The sequence below is a fragment of the Dichotomopilus funicola genome (assembly GCF_033296635.1).
Source record: "Dichotomopilus funicola strain CBS 141.50 unplaced genomic scaffold C8A04scaffold_65, whole genome shotgun sequence".
NCBI lineage: Eukaryota > Fungi > Ascomycota > Sordariomycetes > Sordariales > Chaetomiaceae > Dichotomopilus > Dichotomopilus funicola.
Genome location: NW_026944086.1, coordinates 742 through 24,954, shown reverse-complemented (window position 1 = coordinate 24,954; position 24,213 = coordinate 742). Strand labels below are relative to the sequence as shown.

At 56.6% G+C, this 24,213-nt stretch overlaps 11 protein-coding genes across 11 annotated transcripts; 8 read left to right on the top strand and 3 right to left on the bottom strand.

The window, feature by feature from the left end:
- Positions 1 to 379: 379 nt before the first annotated feature.
- C8A04DRAFT_14408 (uncharacterized protein) lies at positions 380 to 1,774 on the top strand (the record flags this gene model as incomplete). Its single annotated transcript, XM_062778081.1, has 1 exon — positions 380 to 1,774. One exon carries the CDS (start codon positions 380 to 382, stop codon positions 1,772 to 1,774), a length of 1,395 nt encoding a protein of 464 aa, XP_062634413.1.
- A 304-nt stretch (positions 1,775 to 2,078) lies between these two features.
- On the bottom strand, positions 2,079 to 2,915 carry C8A04DRAFT_31360 (uncharacterized protein; the record flags this gene model as incomplete). The annotated part of the gene is made up of 1 exon (XM_062781737.1): positions 2,079 to 2,915. The coding sequence occupies one exon, from the start codon at positions 2,913 to 2,915 to the stop codon at positions 2,079 to 2,081; it is 837 nt and encodes a 278-aa protein (XP_062634412.1).
- Positions 2,916 to 3,890: 975 nt separating this feature from the next.
- C8A04DRAFT_39374 (putative short-chain dehydrogenase) lies at positions 3,891 to 4,868 on the top strand (the record flags this gene model as incomplete). Its single annotated transcript, XM_062784565.1, has 1 exon — positions 3,891 to 4,868. One exon carries the CDS (start codon positions 3,891 to 3,893, stop codon positions 4,866 to 4,868), a length of 978 nt encoding a protein of 325 aa, XP_062634411.1.
- A 528-nt stretch (positions 4,869 to 5,396) lies between these two features.
- C8A04DRAFT_14399 (S-adenosyl-L-methionine-dependent methyltransferase) lies at positions 5,397 to 6,605 on the bottom strand (the record flags this gene model as incomplete). Its single annotated transcript, XM_062778077.1, has 1 exon — positions 5,397 to 6,605. The coding sequence occupies one exon, from the start codon at positions 6,603 to 6,605 to the stop codon at positions 5,397 to 5,399; it is 1,209 nt and encodes a 402-aa protein (XP_062634410.1).
- A 582-nt stretch (positions 6,606 to 7,187) lies between these two features.
- On the top strand, positions 7,188 to 9,003 carry C8A04DRAFT_31357 (uncharacterized protein; the record flags this gene model as incomplete). The annotated part of the gene is made up of 3 exons (XM_062781736.1): positions 7,188 to 7,460; positions 7,616 to 8,131; positions 8,284 to 9,003. The coding sequence occupies 3 exons, from the start codon at positions 7,188 to 7,190 to the stop codon at positions 9,001 to 9,003; spliced, it is 1,509 nt and encodes a 502-aa protein (XP_062634409.1).
- A 1,913-nt stretch (positions 9,004 to 10,916) lies between these two features.
- Positions 10,917 to 12,968, top strand: C8A04DRAFT_31356 (uncharacterized protein; the record flags this gene model as incomplete). Its single annotated transcript, XM_062781735.1, has 1 exon — positions 10,917 to 12,968. One exon carries the CDS (start codon positions 10,917 to 10,919, stop codon positions 12,966 to 12,968), a length of 2,052 nt encoding a protein of 683 aa, XP_062634408.1.
- A 1,601-nt stretch (positions 12,969 to 14,569) lies between these two features.
- On the top strand, positions 14,570 to 15,570 carry C8A04DRAFT_39373 (Versicolorin reductase; the record flags this gene model as incomplete). The annotated part of the gene is made up of 3 exons (XM_062784564.1): positions 14,570 to 14,923; positions 15,032 to 15,358; positions 15,436 to 15,570. 3 exons carry the CDS (start codon positions 14,570 to 14,572, stop codon positions 15,568 to 15,570), a joined length of 816 nt encoding a protein of 271 aa, XP_062634407.1.
- Positions 15,571 to 17,408: 1,838 nt separating this feature from the next.
- Positions 17,409 to 19,073, bottom strand: C8A04DRAFT_14412 (uncharacterized protein; the record flags this gene model as incomplete). The annotated part of the gene is made up of 2 exons (XM_062778084.1): positions 17,409 to 17,895; positions 17,929 to 19,073. The coding sequence occupies 2 exons, from the start codon at positions 19,071 to 19,073 to the stop codon at positions 17,409 to 17,411; spliced, it is 1,632 nt and encodes a 543-aa protein (XP_062634406.1).
- Positions 19,074 to 19,595: 522 nt separating this feature from the next.
- Positions 19,596 to 20,609, top strand: C8A04DRAFT_31353 (beta-lactamase-like protein; the record flags this gene model as incomplete). Its single annotated transcript, XM_062781734.1, has 1 exon — positions 19,596 to 20,609. One exon carries the CDS (start codon positions 19,596 to 19,598, stop codon positions 20,607 to 20,609), a length of 1,014 nt encoding a protein of 337 aa, XP_062634405.1.
- A 463-nt stretch (positions 20,610 to 21,072) lies between these two features.
- On the top strand, positions 21,073 to 21,808 carry C8A04DRAFT_31352 (glutathione S-transferase; the record flags this gene model as incomplete). The annotated part of the gene is made up of 2 exons (XM_062781733.1): positions 21,073 to 21,102; positions 21,182 to 21,808. The coding sequence occupies 2 exons, from the start codon at positions 21,073 to 21,075 to the stop codon at positions 21,806 to 21,808; spliced, it is 657 nt and encodes a 218-aa protein (XP_062634404.1).
- A 272-nt stretch (positions 21,809 to 22,080) lies between these two features.
- C8A04DRAFT_14376 (6-hydroxytryprostatin B O-methyltransferase) lies at positions 22,081 to 23,856 on the top strand (the record flags this gene model as incomplete). Its single annotated transcript, XM_062778065.1, has 5 exons — positions 22,081 to 22,323; positions 22,499 to 22,908; positions 22,972 to 23,125; positions 23,251 to 23,514; positions 23,569 to 23,856. 5 exons carry the CDS (start codon positions 22,081 to 22,083, stop codon positions 23,854 to 23,856), a joined length of 1,359 nt encoding a protein of 452 aa, XP_062634403.1.
- Between the last annotated feature and the right edge of the window lie 357 nt (positions 23,857 to 24,213).

Here is a 24,213-nt window from a genome sequence, read left to right as displayed (position 1 = left end):
AGGAATTCGCTTCCCGAGGCCGCCTTGACAGCCATACTCACCGAAGCACCGAGCCTCGGGGTAACCTGGCCGTATGCACCTTGTATGCCCGTACCAAGAAGCTCGGGCCGGAAAGCATCAACAGTCGTATTTGGGTACACCGGTACTTTCTTTGCCATAAATCTATTTTTTCTTTTCGTTTCTTTTCGTTTCTTCTTTTATGACCGTAAGAGTCTGATTCAAACGCTGAAGTCAATCTTGAAATATACCAGAGCACAGAAGTCCTTAATCCTCCCATAGTTAAGAATCAGCTCGCTCACAGACGACAGCTACACACCTCGCTTCATTCTTCCTTAGCTACATACGCCTTACACTACTACCTACTCTTACTATCACCACCATGTCAGCAGCACCCATCCAACTCTCCTCCTCCCACCTCGGCCTCGTTAACGCCCACAACCAAAATGTTCCCCCCGGCACCCTGGAAGAGTGCAACCGGCTCCTACAGCAAAACCACGAGACCTTCCACATGTTCTTCCGCGACACCGCCGGACACAACCACATCGTGCACAGCCTCCTGACCGTCCTCGCCCTCGGTGGCACGCCCCAGGACCTGCGCGACCGCTACGACGACGGCGTACCCATCCAGCGGCCCCTCCCGGCTATCAACACCGCCCTGCTCTCCACGCTGTTCACCACCGACACCAACACCGACACTGACACTGTTCTACTCGAATCCCTCGGCTCTGTAGCGCACTACCCGACCTTCCTGGCCTTCTTCCAGCACCAGATCGCCTCCTCTAACAATAACTGGAAGGCCGTCGTGCAGCGGTATCTCTTCGCGCGCACCCCGCTGGCCGACGCCCTGCTGGCACGCATGTTCGAGGGCGCCTACCACCCGCTGATCCATCTCGGTCTGGGCATCGAGTTTGCACAGCCTGCGCTGATCGCCGAGGCGCTTGCGCAGGCGGCTGCGCATGATGATAGCCACATCGGGACGCTGTTTCGGCATGCTGAGGCCGAGGCTGGGATTGCGTACCCGAGCAACAGGGGAAAAGGAAAGGCGATGATGGAGTTGTTGAGAGAGGTTAGGGAAACAGAGGCGATCCGGACGGCGCCGCGGTGGACTGACTTTGGAAACAAGATGCGCGACGGGATTGTCGGGCGCGCGGGCGAGGCTATGGCCAGCGTGGCCGCACAGTTCCAGATCCGGATCCAAGACGATGGCGATGCCGAACTAGCCCGACGCACAGCCGAGATGCTCAACGTGTGCGCCTTCATGGCGGGTGCGGCCCAGCGCGCCGGACGCCCGCCCAAGATCGACTTCTTCTACATGCACGCCGTCACCAGCAGCCTGTTCGTCGACGTGATTGCGCAGCAAACCGACTGGATCTCCCTGGCCGACCGCGCCCGCGTCGTCGAGTGGAAGGCTCGGCTGGATCTGGCGTGGTACGCTGTCTGCGGGAGCGCGGCGCTGGACGGGGAGTTTATCGAGGGCTATTCCCACCCGGAGAGCGATGGGCTGGGCTGGGACGAGCTGTTTGCCGCCGTGGTGCAGGAGCATGATGATGGCCATGCGGCCAAGTTTCTGAGGGCGCTCAAGAATGGGGAGGACAGGTGCAAGCGGTATGCCGAGTTGGAACAGTGGGCTGGGGATTTTCCCATGAAGGGGGACATGTGGCTGCGTCTCGCCAGGATGTGCCATGATACGACTAAGGGCCGGCCGACGGATCTCAAATGGATTCCGTTTACCGGGTTTGAGCAGCCGTGGGCTCGTCCTGATCTGGCGAAATAGGGGGGGTGTATGTGAACGGCTTAGCAGTCTACATATGTTAGTTTCGTATTAAAGTCAGCTTTATGTGGGTCCAATTCAGATCCCAAGGGGAGTACAATCCAAGGGGAAATCGCAGTAGAGAGCATCAGCAATCAAGGTTACGAAATGTTTCACCATCACAAAGGAGGGATGCAGTCAAGACAAGAAAGATGATCATCTCAAATATTGAATATTGCGAATGGAAGCAGCTCCAGGTAATCAGTCAAGAACAAATAGGCTTCTCTCTCTCAGACTTGGACCCCTTATACTCAGGAGTCTCTCACCCCTACGCGGGCCCAGTCGATGGAAGATACGGATGCAGCACCGGAAAGAAATGCCTCAACAGCCCCATCAGAATACACATGGGCGTGCCCCTGGGAAACCTGGCGCCAACTCCCCTCTTCGCATTCACCACGCCCACATTCCGGCCCTCATACCGGCCCCCCTCATCCCGCGCGGCCTCAATCATGCCCCCCGCCAGGTCCAAATAACTGATAAACGACTCCTCCTCGTCCAGTGTCAGCCGGTGCCCGCGCGCCACGTCCGGCGACAGGCCCGCCGGCTTGATGAACACGGTCGCCACCCAGTCGGCCTGCGCCCGCAGCAGGCCCTCAGCCAACTCTAGGTCGCGGTACACGTGCGACGCTGCCGCCAGCATGATCGGCCGGAACCACGTAGGCATGTGGCGCGCCAGGTGGTCGTCGATGGTCGCCGAGCTGAGGAGCACCAGCCGCGGGAGAGCTCGCACGACCATGCCCTTGCCCGCACCCACCGTCTCGGATTCATCCCGGAGGCGCTCTAGCGCCTGGATCACCGTCGCCGCGCTGTCCTGGCTGACCCGGCACCCGGGGATGTTGTCGTTGGTCGTGGCCGTTAGAAAGACGGCCCGGGTGCCGCGGATGCAGGAAACCATCAGGCCCACGTCGACGATGCTGCCGGCGAACACGCGGACGCGTTTGTTGTCCACTGTTTCGGGGAGCAGCCGGCGTAGCTTGGCTTCATTGCGGCAGTAGGCGTGAATGTGGGCGTCCTCGGAGCTATCTTGGAGGAGATTCTGGATCAGAGCAGTACCGCAGTTGCCTGTGCTGCCGAGGACGGCGTAGGTGGGTGTCACCGCTGTCATGGTGAGGGAGAGGGAGAGAAAGAGAGCTTGTGTTAGGTATACGTGACGTCGATGCCTTAGGGAATGAAAAACAACGAAACCGCCCAAGACCGTCAAAGGTGTGTTTGTATTTCGTGTCCGCGAGCCTGGGGCTTCCGGGCCGCTGTCACGCTCCGAGCTTCCTCGCTTATATACCTACCTAATTTATTTTGCCCATAATTAGGTACTGACTTTACTCGAGCAAGCCTGGCCCAGCAACACACGAGGTGACGGGGGGACTTGAGCACGCGAGAGCCGTTAACCCTAACCCCCGGCCCCCCTGAGTTTCCCCGATTTTGTGCCACTATGTAATAGTACATAGTATGGGACTGTGGGTGAACGTCAAAGACGAGAGTGCCTGCCGGGACTTCCAGGGATGCATCGGGCGACACCTAGCCAGACCGCGAGAAACGCAGATTCAAAAGAATGCCGAAACGGGCCCCAGGGCCCCAATCGGGAGGACGGAGGACGGGAGAATGACGCCGATGCAAAGTGCGCAGCGGACCCCGAAAATAGGTAACTACCTGAGTGACCTTGCCCCCACTTCCGAGCACATGCGACATGCAAGTTGCAGGCTTGCAGCCCCCCTCCCAACGGACCCAACCTGAACTTCAGTCGTTTGCGTAATGCATCATGGCGTCGGTAACACACACACCTTTTCATGACCCGTCACATTGAATCGAAAAGGGGCGCCAAAGTCCGCTATCTCCGTTAACGCCAGCAGCCAAACTAACACCTTGATTGATTGATTGATTGCCATTCCTGGAACTGCTAGGTCAGTCAAACCGTGCATATTCGAACGGATTGTTTGTTGGTATGTTGTTTTTTGGGTTTTTCCCTTTGCCCTTTTTTTGGTTTTTCTTCCCCCCCTTCCATTTCTCCTTGAACTTGGAACGTTTTTGCCCCCACCAACGCGACCACCAATCTCTAGAACCTCGCATTCTCTGAACTATCACCATGGGCTTCCTCTGGAGCCAACTTTTTGTCACCCTGCCCTATCCCAAGGGCAGCTACGCCGGCAAGACCATCATCGTCACCGGCAGCAATGTAGGCCTTGGCAAAGAAGCCGCCCGCCACTACGCCCGTCTCGGCGCGAGCAAAATCATTCTCGCCGTTCGCAGCGTCGAAAAGGGGCGCGCCGCAAAGCAGGACATCGAAACTACCACCAAGTCCGACACTAGTATCGAGGTTTGGCCACTTGATATGGCCAGCTACGTGAGTGTTAAGTCATTTGCCGCGCGTGTAGCGTCCGACCTCGACCGTGTCGATATCGTCAACGCCAACGCCGGCGTGGCCCGCCAGAGCTACAACCGTGCCGAGCAGGACGAAGAAGACATCACCGTCAACGTCGTATCCACCTTCCTGCTCCTAGCCCTTATACTGCCAAAGCTCAAGGCGACTGCTACCCAGTACGGGATCCGTCCTACCTTCGCCATTACCTCGTCTGAGGTACATGGACATACCAAGTTCCCGCAGCAGTACGCAGCCGACGGCCAGATCTTCGCCACCGTTAGCGACCAAACCGCCGCGGAAAAGAACTGGGACGACCAATACCCGATCTCGAAGTTGCTCGAAGTGTACGCTGTACGCGCCCTCGCCGAGCGTGCTCCCGCCGATAGCTTCCCTGTCACCGTCAATTGCCTCAACCCAGGCCTATGCGAGTCCGAGCTGGGCCGCGAGATCCCCGGCTTTGCCTTCAAGGTGCTCAAGTTTCTGCTAGCGCGTACGACCGAAGCCGGCAGCCGGACATTGGTCGACGCCGGTGGTGTTCAGGGCGCCGAGTCTCATGGAACATATTTGTCTGATTGCCACGTCGCGGAGCCCGCTGGTGTGGTGACTAGTGAGGCCGGCAAGACGGCGCAGGATAGGGTTTGGGCTGAGTTGGTGAGGAAACTAGAGGGGATCGAGCCGGGATGCACGAAGAATTTTACTTAGGCGGATGGATAGGGTAACTTAGCACCTTCCTCGTCGTAATGGCACGGGAAGAGGGAAGGTGGGGGCAAACGGCGGGATACTCGTGGAAGGCACGAGACAGTCGTCTCTTTTTTTCCTTTCCCCTTTTCAATTGATAAAATCATCACGTGGGTCCGGGCTTTTTTTGTTTCCTGTTTTCTGCCGTGGGAATCTTTCAATTTCAATTTCTATCCAGCAGATAGTAAGAAAAGTTCAATTCAATTCAATAATGGCTTGCAAGTCAATCAATTTACAAAGTTTAATCTCAACCAAGGCAAGGCCGTTTCCCCTCACAGTGGGAATTGATTAGGCATATAATTAAGTATTATGAACCACATTTACTCTCTCCAGGACGTCGCCAGAGACAAATACTAACATCAATTTAAGCGCCGTTGGAAATCAAAATCACCTCAAGGCTCAAGTCGGCTAGGCAGCACATCTACACACAGATACCGTAATTAATTACTACGGAAATATCTAAGGTATGTAGGGTTGTTAACAAATGAATGCTTACTTCTTCCTCCCCTCGATAATGACAAAGTCGCTCCCCGCGGTCCTCCACGTCTTGACCAACTTCAGTCCAGCCGACTCCAACAAATCATTCCACTGCTTCCCCGTCCGTTCCGTGCCCCCGATGCCCATCATGTTGATGTCCTGCAGGGCCAGCTTTGCGGACGCGCCCAGCACGGGAACCTCGTACTCGGCGATCAACACCCTGCTCTCCGGACCCATCGACACGACCGTGTTGGACAGGATCGCCTTGCAGACCGGATCCGACCAGTCGTGCAAGACCCGGCGGAACAGATAGGCGCGCGCGCCGCGCACCGGGTTCGGCTTGAAGAACGATGCCACCTGCGGTTCGATCTCGGCCGGGTTCAGACCGCCCGCGAGCGCATCATCGATCACGGATTGTTGGTCCTGCAGCACCAGACGGCCCTGGAGCCCGGGGAACCGCCGCCGGATCCGCTCCAGCGCGTGTCCGCGTCCTCCTCCCACGTCAACCAACACGACCTCCTCTGCCCCGGTCACCGGCTTGCCGTTCAGCTCGGTGTCGTACGGATACGAGCTGTCAAAGTCTTTGACCGTGGCCTGCGAGCGCTGGCCGGCGTTGAAAGCCTGGAGCTTGGCCGGGTCCGCTTCGAGATACTCCCAGAAGCCAAGGTTGGTGTGGGCGCCGAGGTGGAAGGCCGAGTGGTCGTAATCCTCTGGGTTGCGCCACTGCGTCTTAGCCAGGAAAGCGGGAAGTGCGTACGCCCCGGCGCCGACCATGTCGTAGATCTCCTTGAACATGCCGAGCGTCTCCGGGACGAGAAACGCGCGCGAGAGCGCATTGTGCGAATACGTCTCCTCGCCGACCTCGACGAAGAAGTTGCAGGCCACGAGGGCGCGCATCAGGCGCACGGTGACGACGGGGTCCGCATCGACGGCCGAGGCGATGGCCCCCGCGCTGATGGCGGCACCCTCCGCGGCCGGAACTACGGCGAAGATGTTGAGCGAACAGGCGCAGCGGATCACCGAGGTGAGCGTCAATCGGGTGACGGTGTGGAAGACATTCTCATCCACGTAGCGGGCCGCCGATGAGAGCTTCTCGGCTGCGGCGACGAATTGGGCGCGCTTCGTCTCGTCCGAAAAGCCGTCTTGGACCGTAAAGGCCTCGGCTAGTCGGTTGAGTTGGGCAAGCAGTGCGACAACGCCCTTGGCGTCAGTGAGGGTGGCCATGTCAGCAGTAGGTGGGAAACCCTCCGGCTTGGCAATGCAAGAGGTTAATAATGGCAATATGCAATGCAAGAAAGCTAGCGAGTCAAAAATGTGGGATGGGAACAGAGGTGCTGCTGCTGGTGGGGAAGCAAAAGGAAGAGATCGATCCTCAGGTGCGCTGGGTAATATTATAAACTTGATGCATCATCATCTTGCATTCGTCCCCCCTTTTCCGCTCCGGGCAACATCGCAAAAAGATGCAGGCCCGCGTTCTCCCCCGCGAGACGCAAAGCCTGTGGACACACGGGATGCCTAGAAAAAAACAGAAGAAAAGAACACTAAACTAAACCAAAGGAAAAAAAAAGCCCCCCGTACAGGTCTCTTCCCAGAAGGGTTGTTACGGACTCCGAACAGGCGGGGTAGGGGGGGTGGTCGTATGTACCGTCTTTTCCCCAAGAGACGTTGGGTATAACCTCTCACGTGCTATGGTGCTCATGATAATAGCCTGTCTCGGAGCGCAATCAAGATTTAGTCCAAAAGCTTGTTTACCTAGTTTCATTTTCACCTTGTCTAACAACTTCTACAATCAAATTCCCGGACACTATGCAACTCTCCGACCAGCTTCAAACTAGCATCAAAGACCTGGGCGCCGCCATTGAGGTCATCGCCGAAAACGCTCGGCACGGAGATTCAGCTGCTGGTCTCTCGGACGATGCCGAGACTTGGCGCTCGACTTCTCCGACGGGGCCTACGGGCAACCACGCGGCCTCGCCGGAGGACGTTCGTCGGGCCAGGCGGAGCGCCGTCTGTCTCGCTCACCGACTGCTTACCCTTCTCACCGAGCCGGCTGAGTTTATCCAGGATCTTGCCAGGCAGGTAGGTCTGTGTGGGTGGGTGTGGGTGGGTGTGTGTGTGTGTTTGCCCCTCCGGTGCTGGAAGTTCGATCAGGGGGTTTGGCAAAAGGGGGTTTTGCGCACCTCAAACAGCACAATACAGTATGGACATTGACATGCCAATCTTCTCTGTGACAGAACCAACTTCTTGCCTGTCTTCACTGGCTCGGCGAATTCCAGGTACTGGCCTGCATCCCACTCACGGGGTGCGTGCCGATGAAGGACGTGGCCGATCTGGCCGGGGTGCCCGCGACGCAGTTGTTTCGGACTATCCGCTTCACCGCGACGGCGGGCTTCTTGTGTGAGCCTGAGCCGGGCCACGTTGCCCACACGCCGCTGTCCGCTCCCTTCGTGGCCGAGCTGTCGTACCTAGACGCTGCTATGTTTCTTGCCGAGACGGCCGCCCCGGCCGCACTCCGCATGGCCGCGGCCACTCGGAGGTTCGGGGATACTGCGTCTCAGCCGGCCGAGACGGCGTACGGACTGGCGTTTGATGCCGGCCCCCGTGGCTTCCAGGGCGCGCTTGAGCAGAGGACCAAGCTCCAGCGTCAGTGGCCGGCGTTTGCTGGTCATCTGGTTGCGATGGAGGATAGCATTTCCGAGCTGCTCGGTAAGCTGGATTGGACGAGCCTTGGCAGTTCGTGCATTGTCGATGTGAGTTGTGCCCGGCTTCTTTTAGGCTTTAGGTGGGGGACCATTGGAGGTAGTTGGGTACCTACTGTGCCTACTTACCCCTAACCTCCATGAACGGGGGGGCAAAAGGCCGACTGACAATGGCTGACTAAATCTCATCCTACCTTACCCAGATATCTGGCGACAACGCTGGTGTGGCCATGGCCACCGCCCTGGCCGAGAACTACCCCTCACTGCGCTTCGTCGTGCAAGTCAACAACACCAATAACAATAGCAACGATCACACCCTCTCTTCATCCACATCCACACCTCCCAGTCCCCACATCACAATCCACCCCCGAGTTCCTGGCACGCTCCAACCCATCACCACGGGCGCGGTCTACATCCTCCGTCTGGCGCCGGCCCTGCTGCACTGGCGTGTGCGCGTGAAACGCGAACTCGCCGCGCACTGGGCCGTCCTCCGTGGCAATCCTGCCGCGACCTTGCTGCTGATCGCGCCGTTGCTGCTGCTGCCCGAGTCCGAGCCCGAGCGGGCTGAGGCTGACGAACGATTGGGGAGTGCCGGGCCCGGGTTCGGAGGCGGGGCAACGGCCGGAGGCCGAGGGACGACCGAGGCCGGTGGTGGTGGGTGTGTTGAAGGCGCGGCGCGTGTGCGAGACCTGGTCTTGTTGCAGTTGGTGGGGGGGGATGAGGAAGGGGTAGTGGGGATGCGGGAGCTGGTGCAATTGGTGAGGAGTGTTAATGGGAATGGTGTGAATGGTGTGAGCGGTGTGAACGGTGGCGGTGGCGTTGACGGAGGGTGCTTGGCGGTGGTCAAGAAGTTGCGGTTGAAAGACAGTGCGACGGTGGCGCTGGGAATCCGATACCAGCCCGATCAAGCGGGCCATGATTGATCAGATCCGGTGTCTCGGGCCGCCAGGCGGGCAAGGTTTCCCCGTTCGCTCCCGTTCTTGCTGTGTAGGTAAGCAATTAGCAAGGGAAGGTACGGATCGAGAAGGGCCGCAAGGGGCCGCAAGGAGGGCCGACTGGTGCGGAGATGTCGCTTAACGAGACAATACCATTTGATGGCTTGATTTCTGCCATGCGAGCCATGGTCGGAATTCGGAAACAGGTGCGTCCCTAAACCAGGAATTGTAAAGTCTTGTTGCGTAGTATCCCGTCGGAAGAATGTTCCAAGAATAAGCTTATCTAATAAGCTTGTCTTATCCACTCGTGTTCTCCGTGCATACTCGCATAGGTACGCGTGGTGTAGTTTGGTTTAGCTTTCACTTGGCAGTCTTGGGTCGCAATTGCCTTTATTGGTGACAATCCGCTGCAGACTGCAGTTTCTGCGCAGCAAACCTTCTCCACGCAGACCACGCATGCCATTGCTCCCTTGGCAGTGTCGTACGCCTGAGAGCTGTCGCGACCAAACCGAGCCGTGTTTCAAGCACTTTTCGCATACGATGCGACGCCCCGCCATGCAGAGCGCCCAAAGTTCCATGGTGCGTCCCATGGTTTGATAATCCAGGCCGCACATGGGAACGAAAGGTTGTGTGTAACATGAGAAATCGGCGCATTTCCTCTAGTCTAGTTGCCTGATGCAGTGATGAGAATGGATCTTGTGCATTTCTTTTCAACCCAAGTTTTGCTTGGATTTACCCATTATCTTCGTTCCTTTTTTTTGTTTAAAAAAAAAGAAAAATTGAACGGGAAAAATGACATGATTTTCCTGCGCTAGACACTCACAGCAATACCTAAGGTAGTCCTCGGTTGCCTCGCGAGGTGGAACATTGGGCACTGCTGACCCGAGTGTCAAAGTGTCGAGGCCTTGGCATCGGAACTGCTGGGTGCTGCGGCCATTCTGGTTACGATACCCGGACAGTGAAGGTTTCCCTTCCCTCAACCTTCCCCACATTCTTTTCTCTTCGTTTTCGCTTTGCCACCGGTGAACCGATAACATAGGTATGGTGGTAAACGAATGGATCAAATCAATGCAGCCACTTATCCTAGCGCAGACACTGCTGTTACAGTGTTACTCTGCTACTGCACGAGAACTGCACGACAAGTGTCAGCATGGCCTCTAGATCCCTCCGAATGTTGCCCTCCCTTTCTTTACTTCCCCTGTCCGATCGCCTGATGCCAATCGCAGACCCCCCTCCACGAGATCTCGTCCCTTTTTCCCGGCGGAATTGCGCCCAGAGTGGCGCCCATAGTGAATCGATCGGCCGGGGTTGTCGTAGAACCAGAACAACCCCACATCTCTTCTTCCACCGTGGCAGACCCCTGAGAGGCTGGGGGATGCTGTCAATGTACCTAGGTAAGTTTGGAGCAAGAGGAACGACCACGTGTTGAATCCGAAATACTCGGTAAAGGCGTCTTTCAGCGCCTTGCCAGTGTACATACCTACCGAGGTACGGATCGTACATACTACATCGTAAGACGGCCAACTTGCTCCCCCCACCAAATTCTTGGCTTCCGGAGATAACAGAATAACAGTCCTGGTGGTCCTTGATCCTTGCGCTGCGTGGCGTCGTGGGTGGAAGTGGTGCTGCGAGATGGATCATGGTCGATATGACATGTGTGGGCCATTCATCAAGGAGCGCGCGTCGTTCGACTAGGTCTCGTCTGTGGGACCAGGGACGTACGTTTTTATTAATGATCTTGGAGTACCTTTGTACTTTTTGGCCTAGTGTTTGTTTACCTAGTTTCTTGACTTCTCTCGCAACCCCTTTTCCAACCATCAACATCAACCATCAATCTCCTGAATAACGACCTATGATACCAACATACCTTGGTTGCCCGCCTTGTCTTTGATTCCGCCGTCATGCCAAAGAGCTCCTCTGACCCAGCCCCAGCTCCGGCTCCGGTTCCCAAGCTTCGAGATAGCTGCCACGCCTGCGCGGCTTCCAAAGTGAAGTGCCACAAGGAGAAGCCAGCCTGTTCGCGCTGCGTGAAGCGGAGCATCGTCTGCGAGTATGTTGCCACGAGGCGTGGTGGGCGCAAGCACGGCAACCGCAAGAGCCAGAGCCAGAGTAGGGAGAGTCCAACCGGTAGCATCACCGTTTATACCGGGACACACATTCCAACGGTATTATCACCCATGTCCACCGTGGAATGGTTCAGCGGGACCGGAACCGGGAGTGAAAATCCCAACAATCCTAACGCCTTCTCCGGGTATCATCTCCCCCCGTCAGACATGGCCCATCGTTTGAACTCTCTGCCCGGATCGGTAACTAGCGGGACGCCGTCGCACCAACTGTTACCCGGGTTGTTGTCACCGGACGGGCTGTTGTCACCGGACGGGCTGTTGTCACCGGACGGGCTGTTATCACCAGACGGGCAGTTCACATCCACGACGCTGATAGACCTGGCCACCGACCTGGACGCCTTCTTTGCGCTCCCGGAAGGGCCGTATGCAATGCCGGGGCTCCAATGCGATGTTGCTGCAGACTCGGACGTGGTGATCGAGGACGTAGGCCAGTCTCCTTTTTTCCCTGCCATCTTCCATCAGAGCAACAACGGCAACAACAACAGCCACAACAACCGCAGCGGCAGCAACAACGGCAGCGGAGGCGGCAGCGGTAACGGTAGCATGCAGGAGTATAACCCGACGGTCGACGCTCCTGCTATCCCCGCAGTAGCCATGGCGGATGCCTTTTCCGCTTTTGAGGATACCGCACTCAGCAGTGGCGGAACCACGACCACAGCCACGGCCACGGCTATACCCGCTTCTTTCACCACCGCCGCCTCCATTATGAACCAGGATATGGCCCCCTTTCCGGATCTGGTCGAACTCGGGTGGTCTTCCCCCTGCTGTCTCGGCCTCGCCCTCACGCTCATGAATAAGCTTTGCCCAGGCTCTGTGGGATCTTCTTCTTCCCCTATCGCAGGAATGACCACAACAGCAGACGCGTCCCAGTCTACGACCCCTTCTTCTTCTCGCTCCTCCTCTCGCTCCTCTTCTCGGTCTTCCTCTCGGTCTTCCTCTCCATCACCGTCATCTTCTGCCCAAGGGGATAGACACAGACACAGCCAGAGCCAGAGCAAGAGCAAGAGCAAAACCAACTCCAAAACCAAAACCAACTCCAAAGACCGGAGGAACAAGCACAAGACCAATCGCAGCAAGGGCAGAGACAAGCAGCCACAGCCTACTCTCCGACAAGTCATCCGCTGCAACGAGGCCGCCATCGCCTCTGTCAGCGGCATGCTCGACTGCCCCTCCGGCTGCGCACATGACCGCTACCTGCTGGTGCTGATGGCGCTGATCGTGCTCAAGGTGCTGGGCTGGTACGCCGTGGCTGCGCAGGGAGCTGGGGCCCGAGTCGGGTCTGAAGAAGCGGCGGGGAACGTCGGCTCCCATCACAGACGAAAGAAGGAGAAGAAGAAGAAGAAAACGGCGTCATTTTTGTCTTCAGCTTTCTTGTCGTCATCATCGTCTCGCTTTCATAATAAAACGTCTCAGGCTGCGATTGCTGTTAGGGCCAACGACGGGGCGGTAGAAGAAGATGGCGACAACAACAATAGCGACGGAACAGCAGCGCGCCACGCCGCGCAGTCGGTGCTGAGCGAGCTGCACCGCGTGCAGAGGTTGGTGAATAGGCTGTGTGTGCGGCTGCAGGGCACAGAGACAACGGCGACAGCGACGACGATGAGGTTGTCCCGAGGAAACAGCAATGTCGATCACGACGGGATGATGTTAGATGCTGAACAGGCGCGGCAAGGAGAAAGATTTGCGACGACGGGCAATCATGATGGATTGCTAGGCGCCGGCGGTGCGCCGTTCTCGGCCATGGTTTCGGATCAGCTGGGGTCGGATTTGAGGAAACAGCTGAGGGCGTTGTCGTTGGGGATTGTCGAGCGGCTGAGGAGAGAGTGAGGGGTAAGAGTGTGGACCGTTGGGCTGGCTTCCTTGTTCTTTTCTGTGTTAATGATGAGTGATGACTTCCTGTGAGGTAGGATTTACAAGCGTGGAGCTGTACATATTTCATTTAAACAAACCACGCAGTGGGTGGCTTTGTCTAATTGGTATGGATACCTTAGCTTCATGGTGAGTCAAGGGAACAGAGGGTGTGGCGTTTATACATGTACTTCCCTGTGGAAAGCGGGTCGTCTCAGTCTTAAGACAATCCTTGACACGAAGGGCCGTTGAATAGATGAATTCCGAATTAGCATGATTCATACAACACTAACTACAACATTACTTGGCTTGAACGTAACCACCGAAAACACATAAAAAGACAAGGTAGCTTTCGGCTGCGTGTGAGCGCATAGCAGCATGACCCGGCGATCCTCCCCCAAGACTGGTGACCTCTCTACCCGGCGTAGCCGACGTTCATCCCGTGGCTCCCGAAAAGCAGAAAGCACTGCGGTGCAAGACGCCTTACAGCCTATGGATGCAAGCTGTCCTTTCTAATAACGTCGATCATGGCTATCCTTCGCATCATCTTCCCCTTTCTGTCTGAGTAACACAAGGTGGGCAAACTGAGTTTCTAACAGCTTCTCCATGTCGTGGCCTGTCCTGCCTAGTATATCCTTTGGAGGCGGTCGGGCACAGCGGAACAATGTTCAGATACTACACTTCCATGGGCGGCATTTCGCTCAGCTGCCCAAAGAGAAGGAACAGCGTTTCGGGAGACAAAGTCAAAGAAGGGCGGCGAGGTACCGCCTGAGCCGGCACGGAGCCTAGCTAATCGCACTACAAGCCGGGGACTTTGACAATTGCTGTCCACATCTTCGCAGTGGTAACCACTTTGGCTGTGGGATGCAATGCCGCATCATGCAGTTTGCGTAATTATCATTGGCAAAGAGGATGTAGTTAATTATTTGATAAAACACACACAGATTAGTCAGATATGGGGAACTACTCTGGAAAATGTTCTCTGGGAAAAAAAGAAAATAGAAAAAGGAGGTTCTGGAGAATAACACCGATTCGAAGATTTGCCTTCATTGCACTCTTTGGGGTGTTAGAGCAAGAAAGCTTCCCAAGAGCAACCCCGGCTCTGGCGACGTTGTAAGGACTTCCGGGGATGGTTAATGGAGAGGTGGAAAAGCCGCCTCGAGCGGATGGGCATCCCAAACACAACACATTGGATATTTGGTCGGTATCAAGGAGTTAACGGGAAGGATTCCGCAAAGTCCGTGAGGGTCTTGTGTGTCCCGGCATCGGAAGCCGCAGCTTCAACCGGGCAATGCAGGAAACAGACTGCGGGCTCCGCATAGGAAAAGGGGGCCAACAGAGCGAGAATCCCGAGCCGCGACGACGCAGCGGCTCGGAACCGCGGGGTACATGTACAAGGGGTACAAAAGAGTCATGCAAAAGGAAACAAACATCCCACCCTTCACAGCACTCCATTAAAGCTATTACCTATGACATAGGTACTAAGTATTTTACCCGCTCACACACCACACACCCTCCACCACCACAAATCGGCCAAACTCCCACACACCACCACCACCCCACGCACAGTACCACCCACCATGGCCCCCCGAGAGTCCCAACCGCTCCCACCCTCCCTACCATACCGCCTCGATGGCAAGGTAGCGCTTGTGACCGGCTCGGGCCGCGGAATTGGTGCCGCCATGGCCGTCGAGCTTGGCCGAGCGGGCGCCAAGGTGGTTGTCAACTATGCCAACTCGCGGGAGTCGGCCGAGAAGGTCGTGGCCGAGATCAAGGCCCTCGGCAGCGACGCCATGGCCCTGCAGGCCGATGTCCGGCAGGTGTCACAGATTGTGAAGCTGATGGACGATGCCGTGGCTCACTTTGGTGGGCTGGATATTGTGTGCAGCAACTCGGGCGTCGTTAGTTTCGGGCATCTGAAGGATGTGACCGAGGTATGTCCTCCGAGTCCCTTGTTTACCTCCGACCTTTCCCCTTTTCATAGCTTTATCCTGAACCCTAACCCTAATCTAATTACCACTAACACGAGAAACAAAAAAAAGGACGAATTCGACCGTGTCTTTAGCCTCAACACGCGCGCGCAATTCTTTGTCGCGCGCGAGGCATACCGCCATCTGCGCGAGCACGGCCGCATCATTCTGATGTCGTCCAACACGGCGCGCGACTTCAGCGTGCCTCGGCACTCGCTGTATTCTGGGTCCAAGGGGGCGATCGACTCGTTCGTGCGCGTGCTGTCAAAGGACTGCGGCGACAAGAAGATCACGGTCAACGCGGTGGCGCCGGGGGGCACGGTCACGGATATGTTTCATGATGTGTCGCAGCATTATATCCCGGGTGGAGAGAAGTATACGGCCGAAGAGAGGCAGCAGGTGAGCTTGTCCCTTTCGTGACTCTGAGTCGGGATTGGTAAAACGATACTAATATGCCTTGGGCTTTTTTCGTTTAGATGGCAGCGCATGCCTCGCCGCTGGTGCGCAATGGATATCCCGTCGACATCGCGCGGGTGGTTGTGTTCCTCGCCAGCAACGAGGCCGAGTGGGTCAATGGCAAGATCATTACGGTGGACGGGGGGGCAGCGTAAAATGCTACTAACCCAACAAGAAGGAGCAGCACTGCAGTAGCTGATGGGGCATTCACTACAGGTTAGAGGCTGTCGACGGGATAGTGGGAAAGGAGTTGAACGGGTTTGGTACCAACAGCTCCAAGCTGCATGATACAACAAAAAAACACCGTTGAACAGGACCTTTGCTCTAAGAATACGGGAATATGGCCCTCTTGTGCGCATGGTTCCGGCTAACCTCGCTCGCGCAACCTTTGCCAGAGCAGCCGGTAAAAGCAAGCATAACTGAATGCGAGTCATCTGCATTCCAGGTTGCACCATGCGACGCGGGGCAGTCCTTGTAGCTTCGCGACGGGAAATAACTAAGTCAGTCACTCGTAACTTATTTCCTCCTGCCTTGATCCTATGTGCGGTGCCCCGGATCGTTGGTCATCGACATCGTTGGTTGGATTATTGGATCATGCATTTAAGATTTTTATCATTTTATTTCGCCTGGAGGCACGAAGTCGAAAGGGCCTTGGCACGCTAACTCCAGTAATCACATACGATTGGTCGGTTGTCACAGTTTTAGGCATGTGGGTTCATGATCCGTGCCCGGGTTAGGGTTATTTGGCTTATCTAAGCGCCTATCACTTCAAATCATGCGATCCCGCGCATGCTTGTCCTTTCTCTCTTTACTTGTAGAACAACAGCTGAAGCATCACAAAATTCTGCATCACGCATTATTGAACTAAGCCTATCTAGGAAGGGTGAGTGAGTTGCTGCGTCCTCAGTCCGTCTCATGCATCGAAACAGAAATTTGATCGTCGATCCTCTCCGATTGGTTGACTCAGCGATTAGCTGGCAGGGCTTTTCCACCTCCTGCGGGGTCGTGACAATCAGGAATAGGTTAACCTGGGTTTATCCGACGGTCTATCAAAAGCTTTGTCTTCTCCTCTTGTTCGATTCGCAGGGAGACCAAGTCCGAAGATGTGAGGCTGCCCTTGAGCAAGTGTCGGAGACGGACGAACTCGGGCTGGGCAAAGGCAACCGAAAAAAGTGGAAATGAGAAAGCGACGAATGAAACGGCCTTGTTTTCCGAAAAAGGTACCCATGACCCCAGGTACTTGACCGAAGCCCGACGCCCGACGCACGACGACTAGCGGCCACCGAGCCTTGTTTCCTAATTATTGGTCGGAGAGCAATTGATTCATCGCAACAAGCATGCACGTAAAGCAGCCAACGGAACTCGGCGACGACGATCAGAGCTACTCCACTTGATGGTACTCTTACAATACTGGATGATGCTACTCCGACGAGCAGGGTGGTGTCGGTGACTCGGTGTGCCGGCTGGGTCATGATTACGGAGTATCGTCGCCGCGAGTTCGAATTGGGCCAGGGGTGAGAAGGCGTTGAGAAAAAAATTGTGGATCAATCCAGTGAATTTGCAGTGGCCAAACTAATCTAGAGCTCATTGAGCAAGATCTCGTAACGCAACTCCTTCGATTTCCAGCACACGTGGTTGGGATTTCCCAATCGTGAGCTGATGAACGTTTGGAACTTGATTCGCCGTTCTTTTAGATCGAAGAGCCTGGCATTCCTCGAAACATTCCAGATGCTTTACCCTGCCCAAGTGTGCTGGGCAAACCTTATGAGTTGGGAAGCATTACTAATTAATACGTGACAAGAAGTAGAAGAGTAATAATTACAGAAAGCGACTAGCCATGATCACACACACACAAACTGGACTGGTCATTACAATCATGTATGGAGTTTTGGAAACATGTTTTGTATTTTGTAACAAGTTCTTCATACGCCCCACCCGGCAACCTGAGCTTGAGGTGAACCGCTATCAACAGTTCAGGGCTCTGCCGTCAGCATCACGACCAGTCCCCATCTAGTAAATCCTCCACCTTCTTCCCAGCCTCCATATCGCGCCACACCTCGTCAATGGTCCACGGCACAAACTTGTGCCCGGGCGGGAAATTAGTGTTGGCAAACTCAGCCCCAGCCACGAGGTGTGCAAACGCCTGGCCATATTTTTCATACGCATACGCCTCCGGATCGTGTTTAAAGATCCAGCTGGGAAACCTCGTCCGGATCCGCGCCGGATCGGCCCGCACCGCATCCCAGTCCGTAGCCGTCTTGAGCTGGGAGTTGACAAACGACATCTTTTGCGCACAGCTCACCCTCTCGTACCGCAGCAGATTGTACACCTGCGCCGCCAAGCCCACCCGCTGCGCGCTGCCCGCTAGCTGCAGACATGTCGCGAGCGTGACGGCGTCCTCGAGCGCCTGGGTCGCGCCGTTTCCGGACGTCGGGATGAAACTGTGCGCGCTGTCACCCACCTGCACGACGCGGCTCCCCCTTCCTCCGAGTCCTCCCGGCGACGACGATGACGATGATGTCCAGGTGCGTCGCAAGTCGCGCCAGAGCAGCGGCCAGTGAACGACGGCACCGCGCGGGGCTGTGCGCACCAGCGCGGCCACGGCCGGGTCCCAGTCCGGCGCGCCGCGGAGGAGTGCCTGGGCGACGGCTTCCGGGTCGGCGTCGGGCTCCCAGGACTCGGTAGGCTCGGGCGTTTCGGATGCGGAGTCTGCCGCCGTCTTATCCCGCGGCGTAAACCCCCACGACACGGTGTCGTCCGACAGGAAGATGCCCATGTACATGCCCGGGCCGAGCCAGTATTCCCAGCGCGGCCGCGCATCGCCCCAGCGCGCGCGCACCGTGGGGTCTTGCATAGCAAGCTCGCGTGGGTAGGCGGTGCGGTAGATGGACATGCCGCTGGACCGCGGGGGAGTAGTAGTAGTAGTCTGTCCTTCTCCGGCAGCAACAAGCATCTCGGACCGCGACTTGAGTCCGTCCGCGGCAATCACCACGTCGGCGATACACACCTCGCCCGATTCCAGCACCACGCCTCCGCGGCCTCTGTGATCCCCTTTCCCCCCCTTTTCCTTCCATAGGCCGTTATCATCATCATTGTCCTCATCAAAGTAGTCGCGCACCGTGCAGCCGTAGTCAACCCGCAGCCCAATCCGAGCGACCTGGCGCAGCAGCATGCGGAAGAACAAACGGCGGATCTGGGCGGGGGCGACCGCAGGGTAGCCCCTTTTTGCCCGCTCGGCGAGGTGTTCGGGGTCGTTGAACGAGGGGACCGTCGGGCCGTAGATGTGCTCGCCCGTATGGCGCTCATAGCTGACGTCTGCGTGCACCTGCTCGGTCTCGAGCTCGCGGGCCATGTCGGGCCAGTGGCGGAAGACGGCTAGGGCTGAGGGCTGCATGACGATGATATCTCCGGAGTATACCGGGCCTTGGCTGCGCTCCAGGATGCGCGTCACGGTGTGCCCCTTGCGCCAGCACTCGAGCGCCGACATCAGGCCGCCCATGCCGGCGCCAACGATGAGCACAGTGATGCCTGTTTCGGGGTGGCGGTGGGGGAGTTGCGGTGGTGAGGTTGTTGAGGATGCTGCTGCTGCTGTCCATCGCTCGGGGTCAAATTCGTGCTTGTCGCCTGCGACATTGACAAGGATCTTGTGTTGACTCATGATGGATGGTCACGATGATGTGTGGAGGTTGAGGATAGTGGGAGCCTGGGTATCGAGCGAGCTGTGTGCATCTTGACGAGTATCGAGACGAGCGCATCGTTGTTCACATCAGGCTATTTCAAGACATGGTGAAGTTGGGGACCGGGACACGGGGTTGAGGAAACTTGGTGCTTGAAGTTGTCAGCCTCTGAGGAGACTTAGTTTCAGTGGGGATCCGCCGAAGAGGTCTCGTATCGGGATTACGTGTTCTTGTTCGGGGTACGGAAGCCAATTAGGCAGCCCCTGAAATGAGTTCGGACCGAACGACCCTCGCCCCTGATGAACGACCCCCACGAATTAACTACCTACTAGACCGAACGTTAGCCAAGAGGGGAGTTTTTTTTTTTGTTTTATAAACGAAGCTCGAAGCAGAAGTAGAAGCTGAAGAGCTCCGGTCTTGCGGTTTGATACTGTACTTTTTCTGCGAATTAAACTGTAAGACGAAAGATTTTGCTCGTGTCAGGAGCCCTTAGTCCCTTCAACATGGACGGAGAAGAAGAAGCCCCGAAAAAATACAAGGGCGGCTACCGTCAAATCAACAAGTCCCTCAACATCTGCGCGTTTGAGGACTACCTCGAAGCCCAGGTGTCCCGCCTGCCGGATCTGCCCGACGTCGAGCAAATTAGTCCCCGCGTGCTTCGTATCCTGGGACAGAATCCGGGCAAGTTCACCCTCCAAGGCACCAACACCTACCTCATCGGCACTGGTCGCAGCCGCCTGCTCATCGACACAGGCCAGGGCCTCCCCGAATGGACCGCCTTACTCTCGCACACCCTCACAACCCTCAACATCACCCTCTCCCATGTCCTCCTGACCCACTGGCACGGCGATCACACCGGCGGTGTGCCGGACCTGCTCCGCCTCTACCCTCATCTCGCTAGCACTAGCCCCGGCGGCGGCGGCGGCATCTACAAGCACACCCCCAACCGCGACCAACACCCGATCGCGCACGGCCAAGTCTTCGCCGTCGAGGGCGCCACGGTGCGCGCTCTGCATTCGCCCGGCCACGCGCCGGACCACATGTGTTTTGTGGTCGAGGAGGACGGGGCCATGTGTACGGGGGATAACGTGCTGGGCCACGGCACGGCGGCGGTCGAGCACCTGGGCGAGTGGATGCGCTCGCTGCGGGCGATGCAGGCCGATGCGGGTTCGGCTGTGGGCTACCCGGCGCATGGGGCCGTGATTCCGGATTTGAGGGGTAAGATCGAAGGGGAGTTGGCGGCGAAGCGGAAGAGGGAGGAGAGGGTGGTGAAGACGCTTAGGGGGGTGAGGGATAACCATGGTATTAATAGTCATCAGGCCGGGGCTAAGGGAAGGGGGAGTGTCACGGTCAGGCAGCTTGTAGCGGCGGTGTATGGAGCGGGGATGGATGATCAGGTCAGGACGATGGCGGTTGAGCCGTTTATTGAGGAGGTGTTGAGGAAATTGGCAGAGGATGGCAAGGTGGCGTTTGAGGTCAAGGGCGGAGAGAAAAAGTGGTTCTTGATTCAAGAGTAGTACAATCTGACAAAACCTACCAGAGGGGGAAAACAATGATAATGACTTCTCTCTTGTCGCAGCGTTCCCGTCACAAAATCTGACAAAACTTAGTATAACTAGGGGAAAAAAAGGTTGGTTACCCAGTAAGCAAACCAAGTAGACAAACCTCCTTCATTAGGTATTAACGTTAGGTATCTATCTATCTTCAAATCACGATATTTGCAACCGAGAAAAGCAATACCCCCTTTTGCGCTCACAACACCAGGCCGCGGATTAGAAGTTCAGCCACTGTGACCAAAGTCCGAGAGGCTGAGAGCCAAGTCGGCAATGACAATCGGCCCCCGAGGGCAACACCGTCGCTATTTGACCATAAATAGTGACGGTTTCTCTCTCGTGACTTGTCACTTATCATGAACATGCAAGAACTTGCTGCATTATCCTAGCTCACTTCGCCCATTATCAACTTATCAAACGCATCACCATGTCGTTCGGGACCATCTACACGCACAAGGCAAGCCCACCTCCTTAGAGCCCTGGACCGCTATGTTTGGAATCACCACAACGGACTAACACGCGACCGTACGCTCTAGCCCAACCCGCGGACAACCGCTATCCTGGCCATCGCAAAACTGTACGGCCTCGAGCTGGACATCATCTACGCCAATAAGCATACCGATCCGGAAAACTACTCCAAGCTTCTCCGGGTCAGCCCCCTCGGCCAGGTGCCCGTGTTTGTCGGTGCCGACGGTTTCGTGTTGACGGAGTGCATTCCCATTACGCTGTACGTTGCCTCGCAAAGCGACACCACCACCCTCCTCGGAACCACCCGCCGTGACGGTTTCCTCATTCAAAAATGGATGTCCCTGATCAACTCCAACACGCTTCCCGCCGTCGGCGGCATCCTCATGCCCCTGATGGGCATCCAGCTGGCGGTGCGCAAGAACACGCAGGATTGTCTGCGCGCGTTCTATGCCGACTGCAAACTGCTTGATGCGCACTTGACCGAAAGGAAATATCTCGTGGGCGAGGGGTTGACGGTGGCCGATCTGTTTGCCGTGAGCATGCTGCAGTTCGCTGTCTCGGTGTTTCACCGCGTGCTCAAGGCCGAGTATCCGCAGCTGTGGGAGTGGTTTGGCCGTGTGTATGAGACACCAGTCTTGAAGGAAGCGGCGGGGGAGTTGAAGCTGTTGGATCTGCCGATGCCCGAGCTGGAGTAAGGGGGCCCTTTCCTCCGGCCACCCGAGCTCCGATCGGCCCGTGTCATCGGAGTCCGACCGGCCGGGCAGCGGAGCTCCGGATGTTTTTAGAAGCAGAAATAGCCTGTGTATCAATCAATACTCTGTTTATTATTTGATTGTTTGTCCCATTGTATCAGCAAGATCAAGTTCCCAAATATCCAGGCCAAAAGTTCTCCCTATCTCTAACCAAGCCGTCCCTCTAGCACACACAACTCCTCATCATGGTCACCACAACCAGACACCTCCCCAACATGGGCAGCCAAGCTAACCTGAGTGCGATGGGCGCCGAGGTAGCCGTTCTAGCAACCACTGTCGCCGCTGCACTCGAGAAAGGCGGCCATCCTCAACCATCCTTTGCCGCAGATAGCCCTGCCACTTTTCCACCAGATGCCGACATCCAACAGCCGCGCCTGCGCCTGATCGAGGTTCTCACCGACCTACTCTACCTAGCCACGGGGGCTGGCGACTACCTGTTTCTTCATGGCGGTTTCTTTGTGCGTTTCCCCCTAATTACCCCTCTCAGCTTCTATCTCAGCTTCTCAAGAGGGTAAAGAAAAAGAGCCACAAAGCGAAAGGAGTGAAAAAAAAAAAGAAATAAAAAAGTAAAATAAAAAAAGAAAGAAAGAAAAACAGATTGGACGTGTCCGGCTAACCCCTCTCCACCCCCAGCTCAACCACGACGCCACCGTTCTCGACCTACTCAACCAATTCAACATCTTCACCCACGTCCCCCTCTCCAGCAGCGCCAGCTACACCGACATCGCGCGCGCCACCAACCTCCCCGAGGCCGCCGTCCGCCGCATCCTCCGCTACGCCTTCACCATGCGCTTCTTCGCGCCAGATCCCACCGACCAGAGCAACAACCGGGTCGTGCACACGGCCTTCTCCGCCCACGCCGCCCGCTCGCCCGCCCTGCGCGCCTGGTTTGGCATTGCCCTTGACGAGACCCGCCCGGCTACCGTGCATACCGCCGAGGCCCTGCGTCGGTTTAGTGCCGGGCGGGCGCAGCCGAGCGAGGAGCTGGATGAGACGCCCTTTTCGCTGTGGTGGCCGCCGCGGGAGGCGGAGTCTGAGTCTGAGTCTGGGTCTGGGTCTGGGTCTGGTGACGGTCTGTGGGCGGAGAAGAAGAAGAAGCGGATGAGCTACTGGGAGGCGCGGGACGACCCCAAGGAGGCGTGGCGGGCGAAACGCTTTGCCGAGGCTATGCAGGCCTCGGTGGGCAGCGCCATCATCCAGGCGGACGATGTGGTGAATCGGTTTGATTGGGGCGCGCTGGGGAAGGCCAAGGTGGTTGATGTCAGTGCCCTTATTATCTTTTTCTTCTCTTTTTTCCCTTGCTCAGGCATCTCCCTATTTCCCTTCCCGTACCGAAGTCCTAATTATCCCCGACTAACAACGACACGAATGTGTCTGAACAATAGGTCGGCGGATCCGACGGCGCCCTCGCAGCCGTGCTCGCCCGTAAACACCCCCTCCTGCATTTCGTCGTGCAAGATCTCCCACACATCAAAACCGATTTCCAAACCAACCTCCCCGCCGACCTAGCCGCCACCGGCCGCATCCAATTCGAGGGCCACGACTTCTTCCAACCCCAGCCCCAGACCGCTGGCACCGACGTCTTCATCCTCAAGCACGTCCTGCACAACTGGCCGGACAAGCACGCCGCGCAGATCCTGCGCAACCTGGTCGCAGGACTCAATACTAATACTACCGGCAGTAGCGATAGCGATAATAAGAAGCAGCAAAATGGTAAGGGCGGGAGTTGGAGTCGGAGTCGGATCCTGATCTGCGACAGCGTGGTGCCAAGCGAGCAAGAAGCGCATACGCTGCCGCTGAGCGTGCGCAAGGGCATCGCGGGCGCCGATATGCAGATGCTCGTAATGCTCAACGCGTCAGAGAGGACTGTCGATGACTGGAGCAGGCTGGCGCAGCGGGCCGATCCGCGGTTGAGATTGGAGAAAGTGCATCAGGTGCCCGGGGCCATGTCGAGTTTGTTGGAGTTGGTGTTAGATGAGGGAGTGGAGTGAAAAGGGATGGGAGAAAGTCAAGATGAACTCGCGTAAGGTACCTAGCCTAGTGCCTCAAACAGTCCTCGATCAGAATCCGAAACGGCGACCCGTACAGTGTGCATCACATGAACGTCCATGTTGGTAAGAAGCCCTCATAAAGGGTCACTGATCAATAGCTAGGTTGTGTGACAATCTCATTGCTCATCAGCCACACTCACCAAATCTTCAGAAACTTGACTTGATGGCACTTTGAACATGCCTCGGAAAATGCATCCGCTATTAGCGGAAAAAGTAGTACACCAGCTTATCTTAGTCGTCGTCCACCAATTCAGGCTCCGGAGGCCCATCGATAGGGACGAGCTCATGACGTGGTTT